General features: G+C 35.4%; 1 protein-coding gene across 3 annotated transcripts in view; it reads left to right on the top strand.

Moving 5' to 3' along the window:
• Positions 1-13370, top strand: part of LOC118814828 (NACHT, LRR and PYD domains-containing protein 12-like) — a 30689-nt gene that overhangs the window by 2745 nt on the left and 14574 nt on the right. For 2 of the 3 annotated variants that reach the window (XM_036580644.1, XM_036580636.1), the window contains exons 3-8: positions 213-326; positions 800-841; positions 2448-2561; positions 2921-3034; positions 6600-6713; positions 7621-7734. In XM_036580644.1, coding sequence (XP_036436537.1) covers positions 213-326; positions 800-841; positions 2448-2561; positions 2921-3034; positions 6600-6713; positions 7621-7734 — 612 coding nt within the window. Of the gene's footprint in view, positions 1-212; positions 327-799; positions 842-2447; positions 2562-2920; positions 3035-5936; positions 6049-6599; positions 6714-7620; positions 7735-13370 lie in introns of those variants that run through there. The other variant, XM_036580653.1, reaches the window with a different exon arrangement.

The raw sequence follows: 13370 nt of genomic DNA, 5'->3' as shown, positions 1-13370 counted from the left end.
TTCAAAACTGTGTATGATGTCAAATGATTTCCACTTTTATGTTCTATAATTTTTGATGATGTCATTGAAAAACACTTTCAATGTTATTTGGTTTGAAGATTTTTTAAATTTTTTAATGAGTTTTAAAACAACAGATACTGACTGCGAGACACTCACATATTCTTCTGAACTTGAGTGGCATCTTGAACTGTGTTTGTATACGATGTTTCCAGACTGCAGACTGATGTGGCAGCATCTCCAGCACACTGCTGTGCTTCTGTGAAGAGTGATTTGTCCTCATTAGATCCTGAATCATTCAGCAGTAAAGTTGTCTCCCTCGAGGAAACGTGAGTCCAGCCTATAGCCACTAGTAATGTACCTCTAACAGGTTCATTCAGAGAGAAACAACTATTGATGGCATTTTAACAAGTTTTTTTTGCCATTTGAATATCCATATTTTAAATAAACATTATTAAAATATTCCAGTGAGATTTTCTTTATTTAGTTAAAAAAAACACAGGAGATTTCTGAGGAGTATTTGAGTGTATGAGGTGATCCATACCTGATGTGGAATTTATCTTTGTGTTTACATAGATTTAGTGATTTATCTTTGTGTTATAGGTTGATTTAGTGATTTATCTTTGTGTTTAGGTTGTTTTAGTGATTTATCATTGCATTTCACTGAAATTAGAATAAAATTTTCATTTCCAATTGAATGATCTAAACAAATCATTATGAGAGATTTACACACTTTGTATTGTCTGATGTTGGAGTGACATTTTCGTTCTAATGAGTGTTTATATGAACAAACTCTTTACAGTGATCAGCAGACCATGATAGAGCCTCATAACACTGACCTAAAGTGAGTAACATTCTGTCCATTTGTACTTCCAGTTTTAAAATATTCCCAAAGGTTTCAGTTCAACCATTTGAAATTTTAAAAATCTTGTTAAGTAAAATGCTAAATATATTTTATGCACTATTATTATGCTGAAGAAGCTACTAAAACTGGCAGATGAGCATCCCTAAAATGTGTTTTTATGCACCCTGGTAGGACAAAAACAGTGAAATGAAACGTTTTTTGACTGACAGGAAGAGTCTGGTTGGTTTTGTTATTGTTTAATCAGCATTCAACTAACACATTGTACAAAACCATAATCACTGACAAAAGACGTTATTAGTAGGGTGTTGTGAGGCAAAAGGTGTTATAACTGTGAATTAATGATTTTTAACATGTTTATGGGCTAATTAATAATGATTAATTAACTCATAAACTCTGAATGACGTTGCTTACATCTGAACCTTTTAAAAATTGGTGGAATTCTCCCTTAAGCTTGATCAAAGACTGCAAAGACTGCAGAAAACGTAAACGCAAAAAAACTTTACTGACACTGATTTTACACACATTAGGCTACATTGGAGTCTCATAACCTCCTCTTGTTAAACATTCCCTGTATTTATCTCTTAGCTAATATTATGCCAGCGTTTGCTTTCTCACTGTCTCTTTCACTCTCTGTCACTCCACACACCAGCAAACACCACAACAGAGCTGCAGTGTTTCTATGGATGTTTACCATACAAAGTCCCTGTCTGAGCAGGTAGTTTAAGGAAGTAGCTGGCTCAGTCTAGACTTTTTAGTTCCTAAATATCCACTGAAAATTTCATGTTACAAAAATCATCCACATTTTCCAAAGTGAATTATACCATATTTAAAAGCACAGCTAGATAACTTAGTTCAATACATGATGCTAAAAAACACATTCCAACAGTTTGGCATACTGTTTCCCTGTATGGGAAAGTAGTTGAAGGTAGTCACTGGCTAGATCCACACATTTGCAGATCTAGGCTGAGTTCTTGGATATTCACAGGAAGTCTCATTGGAGAAAAAATCATCTGCAGTATCCAAAGACTTAAATTATTTCAGATTTAAAAAGATGGTTATATAACCAAAGATAAAGTTGGAGACCAAATTTCATGTGGTTGGCCTTAGAAGCACCCCCTAGTGACTGCTGAACCATCCCAATCTTTGTTCACTTGAAATGGATGAGACTAACTTTAGTACTGTTTTAACCATGTTATCAAGGCAGTAACTTTATTAAGTAGACAAAGTAAACACAACATTAAGGCTTGCAGGGGAAGCTAATGGGGCTCCTTGATATCCTTAGACTGAGAAAGGCAGCAACTTTTCTTTTCTTTTTTTGTCATTTATCTAACTATTTATTTTTCTTTAAATGAAAAAAGTCATATTAATCCTAGAAAACATCTGTGGCTGTTAAAATGTTTAGGTCACAGGGCCACATGACCACAAGGCAGCAAGCGAGCTGTCTAGTAGTCTATTTCAAACAGAGCTTTTCTTCTTAAGCCCACACAAGGCCATCAACATGAGCTGATGTGTTGCCTCGTGACGTTATATGTGCAGTTTTCTTCTTTATTTGATGTGCATTGATTTGTTTATTTAATATCATCAGGGACGGGAGACAGAGAGCAGCATCTCCAGCACCCAGTTATGTGTCTATGAAGAGTAACAGCTCTGTGTTTGACCTCCCTGCATTCAGTAATGAAGCAACTCCTATTGACCTCAGGTAAGAGAGTACTGCAGCTAGACTGCACTGGAGCAGTCCATTATTTCACTTTCTGGTAAATAACTTTATTCATTCACTGTAGGATTCCTAATGATCATGAATTGTTTTGAATTATGATTGTCCATGTTCAAAAGCCAAATGTCACATAGATGGCTAATGCAACCTACTTGAAGTTATAACGATGCTGTGGAGAAAACTTCTGTAGATACAAGCCTTATTATAAATAAGTCTTCTTTCTTCAGGTTTCGTAGGATGATCATATGTTACCTAAATATTTTGATCAAATATTTAAAGGTTACTGCCTTTAAAAACACAATAATTGAAGGACTGTGTGTGTGTATGTGTACTTTCATTTGTAGACTACAGAAATCTAGAGCACATTCTCCAGAGCCCAGCTGTGTGTCTATGAAGAGTGACCACTCAATGTTTCACCCTCCAGCTTTCAGTAAAGAGAGAACTGCTACCAACCCGAGGTGAGTCAGAAATACGACCACCATGAAGCTAAATCACAACAGCCTTGACATAATACAAGCTAAAATGATAGAGTGCTATTTTTACCCTTTTGTAAATACTGACTGTTTCCAGAGGGAGATTTTCAGCATGCATACAGCTCTAGAATGTGATTGTTATGTAGCATCAGCTCAGCGTGATTAGCAGCATGCTATGGGGAATCAGCAGGCCAGATAGATACAGTGTTGTGCAAAAGTCAGAGGCCACCCTTCATTTATTTAATTTTCAGTCAGAAAGGCCATTAATTACAAGTTATTTATTTTCAGTGTCAGAAAAAACATACATTTAACAGAAAATCCCACATAATCCTCAACATCTAAATCTACTCTCAGCTGTGTGAGTCAATGAGTCACTCTTTCCCTTTATTCCAGCTTCCATTCTTTTCAGGAGACTCACTTTCAGTTCCTCTTAGAAGCTGGTTGCACTAAAGTAAAGAGTGAACACACATTATATTTAGTAGTGAAGGCGTCTGCGTAATTTTCTGTCAAATATGAGTTTTTTTCTGGAATTGCAAAATGAATAACTTGTACTTAATGGCCATTTTGACTGGAAATTAGATAAAGAAAAGGGTGGTCTATGAGTTTTGTACAGTACTATATAAACTTTATTAATCCTAAAGGAAACTACAGTTACAAAAGAGGATCACAAACAAATTAGGAAAATCACACACATCTTAGAAAGCACTGTAAAACTCACACTGTGAGTTAAATATGTGAATGGAATTTATTATGTGTTCCTTCTTATGTTTGTCTCTCTAAATACATTGATTTAATCTTTTGTGTGTGTGTGTGTGTGTTTGTGTGTCAGGTTGTGAGTCTGTGACACTTATCTTGCCTTGTGTTTTTCCTGTTTGACTTATGTAATTGCAGGTGAATTAGGGAAGCAGAACACGGTAATGATTTTCCACCAGAATTTGGTGCAGGTGTTTCACTGTGTAAAAGCCGGCTTTCCAGCATAGCTGGCTGGCTTTCTCTCTCCTCCTTTTTCTCCTGCAGATGTTCCAACACAGATCACTTTTGGGGGCTAGAGTCCACTTACCACCTTCCTAGTTACTTTGTTATGAACTTTGTTATGAATCTGAAAGGCATGTCGACAAACTGGGGGCTAAGTCCAGTGAGGTTTTAGCATCATCTATTTATTTTGCTTGTTTTCTTTGTGGTTTATGCTCTTTGTTGGACTTCCATAAGTGGTGCTTGAAATTACTGGTTGTTCATTTTTCCTTGTGCTTACAGGATGTTCAAAGGTTAAAGTCTGAGATAGATGAGTTTTCCACCAGACAGTGTGGTACGGTACAGTAACTTATCTGAATCCAGACTTTCTGTATCTCATTTGAGAACCTGTATTGGAGGCAAGTTTCTCTGGAGGTTATGTGGTGGTGGTAAAATTTCCCGCACAATAATAGTGTTAACAATAAACTCCCACACATAGTTTTAGGCAATACATCATTTCATCCAGTGTATCAGTTGTATACCAATTCTTCTGAAGGTATGAGTTTAGTGATAACCTTTACACTGATATACCAGAAATAATCTCAGATAACACAACATACACACAGTGCTAAACACACTAAAGTTAGCAGAGTCAGGAGTATTTCAGTAATATTTCAGTTAAAAAAAAAAATATTTTTTTTATGTTGTCGAGATATGATTGATTATGCATGAAGGTAAATGCATGTAGATACAAATTTAAGAGAATAGCAAGAGTAAGAACCTAAGGTTAGCATGACATAGGCAAACATTAAGACTTTGCAACAGGCAAGCAGAAAACATGTCAATACTGAGCTCATTAATTAGGGCAAAATAAGCAACAGATGATAGGGAAAGGACTTAGAACTTGGGTGAGAGAGACCTCTGCAGGCTAGGAGGGGAATGACCTGGCATGTGCCTGACACTTTGTTTCTGACAGCAGCCTCTCAACATTTTGACTGAAATGTGTAGGGCTGCCAGAACCACAGTGGCAAGTGGGCATTTGACCCACCACTTTTCAAAGTACCCCACTAACTTTTTAACTTTTCAGGATGTGCACAAAAAAACCTCTACATTCCCTAAACTGCAGGAAGCACTGACCAGTACGAACAGGCAGAGTAAAGTTCAACGGCAGAGCCAATCAGAATCTCCATGTCAGCTGGGAGGTGCTTTCAGACCTGCGGTGGATGGTGTGAACCGGTCAAACTTTTTTTTTAGCTCGGTTTTGACATGCAACTCTGCCGGCATTCAGGTCCGCACCAAACAACTGAACCAGGCTAATTCACGAGGGAATTCAACATGTTTTTTCCAGTGCACAGTTTGCTGTACTGTGTGCACAATCTTCTGCTTTAACATTTCACTCTTTACAAATGCTCGTTTCCTTCCAGTATTCTGAGTAAATAACGAGAGACAAGCAGTAAAATAATAATATGAGTTAGATTGTGGCACATGGACTGTGGAGCAAGCATCAGAGACCTGATTGGTTTAGTTTAAATTGGTATATACAAAGATGAGGGTTTTGTGGCCTGCTGGCATTTGCTTATGGGCACAAGGTGGGAAAACAGCAAAAAAGAGGTACACGTAAAATCTTTTTTAATGTGATGATGTGAATGCTGCTAAATTTCTGATCTCCTTCTCTAAAGTTGTTTTAGGGAATTTTGATAAAAGTACATGAAAATATGATTTTGTCAAGCTCACGCCCACACTTTTATTTAGTTTGAATAAAATATAAAGGAGCACAAGCATATGTTTGCTTTCCCTCTAGTTACTATGTAATGACGTGCACATGTTCATGATTTTCTCTGTATCTCAATGTAACCAAAATTAGTAAGGTGTCCATAATCCCTTAGCATTATTTCATTCTTTGCTTTTGTTTGTCTTGCAGTTTACATATTTGCCATATCAAAGGTATGGACAGTGTGGTAACGATATACTAATATCCTGTGTCTTTAATCACTTCCTGTCTTTGCACTACTTACTAGAGCCAAGAGCTAGTTGGGAACTGATGACTGGTAAATTAGTTTACTTTTTAGTGGTGTTTTGGTAATATAAAATGTATTTGTGAGGTTGTTTGTTTATTCTGTATGATATACAGAATATACATTTATATTTGTATATACATTTTTTGTGGGAAGTGGTGGGTGTGACAACTGTTGACAGTTGTTCCTGAGCAGGACATTCTGAAAAAATTGCACTGAAAATGGGATACACCAGTGTGCAGATGTCTTATAGTTTAAAAGCTGGCTTTCTGATGTAGATTGCTGAAGAGCTTTTCCTTTCTCTCCTTTTTATTGCTAGCATTCCAATGCAGACTTCTTTCAGGGGCTAAAGCTGATGAGGGTCAAGTGCATTTTGAGCTTTTTTGTGTGCTCCAGTAATGTGCTAATAATTAGGTCACAGCATGCCGCCTGTTTGGTTTGCAAGCTGTATCTAAATGGGTTGGGGTGAGGGAATAAACTATTTGCCATACACTATTTGCCTACTTATCGCATACATTGTTTGTTTGTGATAAATTTACTGAAAGATGGTTTGTAATTGTGTATATGTGTACTTTCATTTGTAGACTACAGAAATCCAGAGCAGATTATCCAGAGCCCAGCTGTGTGTCTATAAAGAGTGACCACTCAATGTTTCACCCTCCAGCTTTCAGTAAAGACAGAACTGCTACTGACCCAATGTGAGTCAGAAATACTACTACCATGGACCTAAATTATGACAGCCTGGACAAATAAACCCTGTGAAACACCACATGGCTCTCTTTTAGGTTCTGAAAACTCCCTATTTAGACTAAAGAATTGGTAGCAATCTGTCAAGTAAGACAGCCAGCACTGATTCTGAGCTATGATGCTTCTGAGTGATAAGTTAATTATTTTTAGTAAAGGCTCTCAAATCACTATCAAGTCAAGAACACAAGTAGTTGATCTAGAGGACAAACTCAAGTTATAAAGCTCTTTAACACCAATGGAACCAAATTCTTTAAAACACTCTTGGCACATGCAGTACTGTGCAAAAGTTTTAGTCACCTGAAAATATGCTGTAAGTGTTTATTTGATCAGAAAACCACTAATATTAGAATATATAAAAATAGTTTTATCATAATAAATGATGATGTCATATATTCAGTTTTGTTCATTTACATTCCATTATTAATTTTAGTTATCACCAGTATCTGGTATGGCTAATCAATATTTCATTCAAATAAATCAGATGTGCTGGTGGTGGAATTTAACAAATCAATGAAATGGCTTGAGCATCGTTGAACCATTTTAAAGCCATTTGCTTCAGTGCCTAAGACGTTTGCGCAGTAATTTGTGACCTCTAGATTGTCTGTCATCAATCTTTATTGGCACATGGATGACTGATTATAGTCTGCTGCTTAATTTTGGTTCTCATACTTTCTATTTTGTTACTGAAGACATCTGAGAACTTACTGATACTAAGGGCTGCTGGAATCTAGATACAGTTTAAAATATGAATTTACTGTTGTTGCATTTTCCTTCATTAAAAATAGTCTCTGCAGCTGATTTATGCTTGTGTCTCCAAGTACAATAATTTAAATAGCGTGTGTGTACTTTCATTTGTAGACAACAGAAATCTAGAGCAGATTCTCCAGAGCCCAGCTGTGTCTCTAAGAAGAGTGACCACTCAATGTTTCACCCTCCTGCTTTCAGTAAAGAGGGAACTTTTGCTTACCCGAGGTGAGACACAAATATGACCACATTTAGGCGAATGGTGAACAGCCTGGACATGATATAGAGCTAAAGTGGTGGAGTGCTATTTTTACTGTTTAATGTAACCAGATTAACTATTCATGTTTTCCTCATTTTGATGGATTGTAGGTTATATGGATTATAGGTTTTTAAACAATCTAATTTCTAAAAACTAATGCATATGACTGCATATCACTAGTGTAAAAAGTCAACATTGTGTTTGTGAATTACATGTTTTTGGTGCTGTAAATCAACAGAGAACACTAAGGGACTTAAAACTAAACCTTGTGGAACACCTTATAGCTTTCTTTTAGGTTCTGAAAACTCTAGCAAATTGGTAGCAATCTTTTTTCTCATTTAAATAGAGATTTGGCCTTCAATTTTCTAATTCTACTTAAGTTGACTCTTAGTGTCACTCATTGGTGAAATGCTTAATATAGTGAAATAAAAGCTCTGATTTTACATATAGATTGTGGAGATTTTCTCCTGGGCTGAGTAACAGCTTACAAAATGCTGTGTTGTACTACACTGAGTTAAGCAAAAGGTTTGGGTATTCCATTCCATTCCTTATTAATCCACAATTCTAACTGATTAACCAATGATTATGTATTATTCCGACCATGTTGGCTCCAAATATCTATTCTGTTTTAGCAATTGGGTGATTCCACACCAACTCACCTAGGGCCCTATGCCTTCACAAAAAAATTCACTTTTGAGCCCCTGTAAAATAATACTGTTTCTTTCAAACTTTTTTTCCTGAATAAGAACAGTTATGTCTGATTAACATAGAAAAAATACAGATGTGCTATGATCGATGGTTTATGATTTGTTAAACATTAAAGTATTTGATGATATAAACATAATAAGTAACGTAAATAAAACAACACAGGATTTCTAAATCAACCTTTTATTATGCTCCTGAAAGACTGTAGGGGTAGAAAATGTGCCTAAAATGGAAGTACACATAAGTATGGAAATATATCTGAGTGAAAGTAAAAAATATCTGCATTAAAACATACTTACGTATATATAAGTAAAAAGTAAAAGTCATGACAGATAACATTCAGAATCAGCACATCCTCTTCATGGTTTTAACATTAAATTAAACACAATACTTGGCATGAGTTTAATACACTCAAAAAAAATGTTACAAAAAATGTTTTTTTCTGTTGGAAATGTAACTGAGTAAAAGTAGAAGCATTTAACTTTAATAATACTTTAGTAAAATAAAAATCTAATAAAACAATACTTGAGGAACAATGTACAATCACTTAAGTAATTTCCTTCTCTTTCCATCGACTTTATACTACACTAGCCCATGTGCCCTCATGTGCAGCGGCTCCAGAGCATCTCATTCTGCTAAATTTATGCTTTTCTATAGCAGTTGTAAAGGGTGTGGGTGCGCAAGTGAATGCCTTTGTTTGCAATGGGTGCACAAAAAAAGTAGCTGAATTTATTAATTAGAAGGGGTGTCTGGATACTTTTGGACATATATGTTCATACAGAATATTATTACGTCACGTTACATACATTACATACAGAATATTTTTCAGAGGCAGCCAACACTTCTGTCTTGATAGCCATCAAAAAAAGTTCTGGAGCATGAGGAAGCATAAAATGTATAAAGACATCGCCATTATGCCCCCACTTGGTTTGCACAAGAAGCATTCATTTGCAACCCCCTTCTCCCTATACATTATACTATTGCTAAGTTTAGACCTGAGCAAAAAAAGCCACCTCATTTTGACACGTCTACAATGGATATGAAGGAAAGCCTCATCGCTCCTTCAGTTTAACCCACACCTAACCTCCTCTGCTGGAATATGGTATAACCACAGACTTATTTATAGGTAAATCCCCATTATTTTGGAAAGAATGGTTTCAAAGAGGCATTAAAACAATAGGTGATCTATACTGCAGTGATTCACTAAAGTTCTTTGATTGTCTTATACAACAATTTAATCTATCTCAAAACCAATTCTGGAGATAAGACATCTGACAGATACTGAAGCAGACCTTTGGCTCTTTGACAATATGTCCTACTAAGGCAGTTATTCCCGACCAGATCCTGGAACACTGTGGTAAAGGCCAAGAGGCTGCTAGGTATTATACAACTCTTAACTCATTCCTTAACAGTAAACAGTCCTCTTGTAAGACAACCTGGGAATCAGATCTTAATGTCTCTTTTACTCAAATAGTGTGGCATAGGATTCTGAGTCTCTCAAAAAAAATGTCTATAGAGCTTAAGATGCAAATCATTCAGTTTAAAATCATAAACTGAGTGTACTGGACTTTGTCTAGACAATATAGAATTGGCCTTTCAGACAGGTTGACTTGTTGGTGTTGCACAGCCGAGCCAGGCACTCTGCATGATGTGGGAGTGTCCTTATTTTCTATTATTATTATTATTATTATTATTATTATATATATTAGGACACTAATATATTGAGAAAATTCTAGGCAAACACATTTTTATATTTTTCTTGTTAAGTGGCCTAACGTTTAGTTGTTTGACATTTATTTATTGTCATTAAGAAGTCATTGTGTTGACTTGCCCTGGTTGCATCAAGACTTTAGCAAGTTGTAGAATAATACATTTTCTAAACATATTATGTCCCACTATGACATTATATGAGGCTATAGCCTATTGTTTACAGCAGTCTTGTCATCATCCTACATATTACAACACCATATAATGGTAAAACTGAACAATAGTAAGATTATGCAAACATTAACAAGAACAGGTTAAAATAAACCCAACAACCAATGCAGTACTTTTTTATAAAGCATGCGTTCACTCTTCACAAGCACAACATTTGCCCCAATGAAGACAACATAAATTAAAATCTGAAAGCTGAGATGTACATAACAAAGATGAAGAACACTACACCTGCAAACATGAAAAACAAAACCATCAAGTATCCTAAGCTAAAGCATAATTCCACAATGGGTGCCGAAGTCTTACCTTTGATGACTTTGTTCACAGAAGCAGACTATCTGCCAAAAACAATGCTGTAACTTTTTTTATTTAAGTCTGACAGTTTTGTAGTTGTGTTTATTTATGTTTTATTGAAGACATGAAATCCTCTAATTTATCAGAGTATCAGGTCTTGCTTTTACAGATTTTTTACAGACTGCTAAAAACTGAAAGCTTAACTGAGGTGATGGCAGATAGTGGAACAGTTGCTAGGCAGTGATTGGAGGAGAAAATAAAGCAGACTTTCAGGAAAGATGTATAGAGTGTCAGGCTTATGACCAAGCACAACACAGTGACAAATTTAAAATTAGAAATTTGTTTGTTTACTGTGTGGCTTGGGCCCTGAAAGTCTGAATACCTAAGGGGTAATCTAGGACTAGACCACACTTTACACTAGACCACACAGTTTAGTGCTCTAGCCTGGGATCCCAGTTCCATCTTTTAGTCACCTTGCCAGAGGTGGATCAGTACCTGTTGATACAATAATTGAATGTGTCAGTGAAATATTCACAAATTCTTGCTTGTGTTGTAGCGCTACACACTGACAAAAGCTGATCTACAGTGTATTTGATGTATTTGATATATTTCTGTTTGTGGGATGATTCTTTATGATGAACATAAGGCAGAAGTAATGGTGAGTCATTAATATGTTTTCTCTATCGTTTGTGTTTGTTTCCTTAAGTTAACCTGTCCTATGCTCCACCCACATATGTTTTTCCGTAGCTACTGTTGTGAGGTTAGACAATTTTTACAGAATGCAACCTAATGAGAAACTGTAAAACCAATTCAGTTTATATCAAAGTACCTACACTTAGAGCCAGTTATTCATTCAACCTAATGAGAAACTGTAGAACAGACTCAGTTTATATCACAATACCTACATTTAGAGACAGTTATTCATTCAACCCAATGAGAAACTGTAGAACAGACTCAGTTTATATCACAGTATCTACATTTAGAGTCAGTTATTCATTCAACCTAATGAGAAATGCATATTTATGCATATTACTTTGTTATGCTTGTATCATGATACATATAGAACTGTGAAGTCAATAATGCCAATGTGCAGCCCTGGGCCCTTTGACAAACTGTGTAAACTTATGAGATGTGAGCTTAGATCAGTGTTATTACACTGAAATGCCTAATAACTTTGGGCCATGGTGTGGTTTTTCGCATGTAGTATACAATTATGTGATAACATAAAACAGTGTTGTATTTGATGTATTTGATATATTTCTGTTTGTGGGATGATTCTTTATGATGAACATAAGGCAGAAGTAATGGTGAGTCATTAATATGTTTTCTCTATCGTTTGTGTTTGTTTCCTTAAGTTAACCTGTCCTATGCTCCACCCACATATGTTTTTCCGTAGCTACTGTTGTGAGGTTAGACAATTTTTACAGAATGCAACCTAATGAGAAACTGTAAAACCAATTCAGTTTATATCAAAGTACCTACACTTAGAGCCAGTTATTCATTCAACCTAATGAGAAACTGTAGAACAGACTCAGTTTATATCACAATACCTACATTTAGAGACAGTTATTCATTCAACCCAATGAGAAACTGTAGAACAGACTCAGTTTATATCACAGTATCTACATTTAGAGTCAGTTATTCATTCAACCTAATGAGAAACTGTAGAACAGATTCAGATTATATCACAGTACCTTCATTTAGAGTCAGTTATTCATTCAACCTAATGAGAAACTGTAGAACCAACTCAGTGTATATCACAGTACCTACATTTAGAGCAAGTTATTCATTCAGCCTAATGAGAAACTTTAGAACAGACTTGGTTTATATCACAATACCTACATTTAGAGTCGGTTATTCATTCAGCCTAATAAGAAACTGTAGAACAGACTCAGTTTATATCACAATACCTACATTTAGAGCCAGTTATTCATTCAACCTAATGAGAAACTGTAGAACTCAACTCAGTATATATCACAATACCTACATTTAGAGTCAGTTATTCATTCAGCCTAATGAGAAACTGTAGAACAGACTCAGTTTATCTCACAATACCTACATTTAGAGACAGTTATTCATTCAGCCTAATTAGAAACTGTAGAACAGAGTCGGTTTATATCACAATACCTACATTTAGAGTCAGTTATTCATTCAACCTAATGAGAAACTGCAGAACAGACTCAGTTTATATCACAATATCTACATTTAGAGTCGGTTATTCATTTAGCCTAATGAGAAACTGTAGAACAGACTCAGTTTATATCACAATATCTACATTTAGAGTCAGTTATTCATTCAACCTAATGAGAAACTTTAGAACAGACTTAGTTTATATCACAATACCTACATTTAGAGTCAGTTATTCATTCAACCTAATAAGTAACGGTAGAATATGACTTGTTTTATATTATTTTTGTGTATGAAAAGACACACTGTCAGGATAGATATGGGCTTATATTTATCTAAATTCTCAAAGCAAAAATTAGGGCTTTGTTCAAAATACTGACAAAGGTGTATATTGGGGATAAGCTTGTGGTGATATGCATATTGATACAGTGATGGCTTTATCAATGTTTATGAATTTACTTTTATGCAGCATATGTATGCATGAATAAAATTGGTAAAATCACTAATATAAAGTATAATAAAAAAGGTCATTGTCAATTTCCAC

Source organism: Colossoma macropomum, unplaced genomic scaffold, assembly GCF_904425465.1.
Source record: "Colossoma macropomum unplaced genomic scaffold, Colossoma_macropomum, whole genome shotgun sequence".
NCBI lineage: Eukaryota > Metazoa > Chordata > Actinopteri > Characiformes > Serrasalmidae > Colossoma > Colossoma macropomum.
Note: the sequence above shows the minus strand (reverse complement) of the source record. Positions and strands in the feature narration are given on the sequence as shown.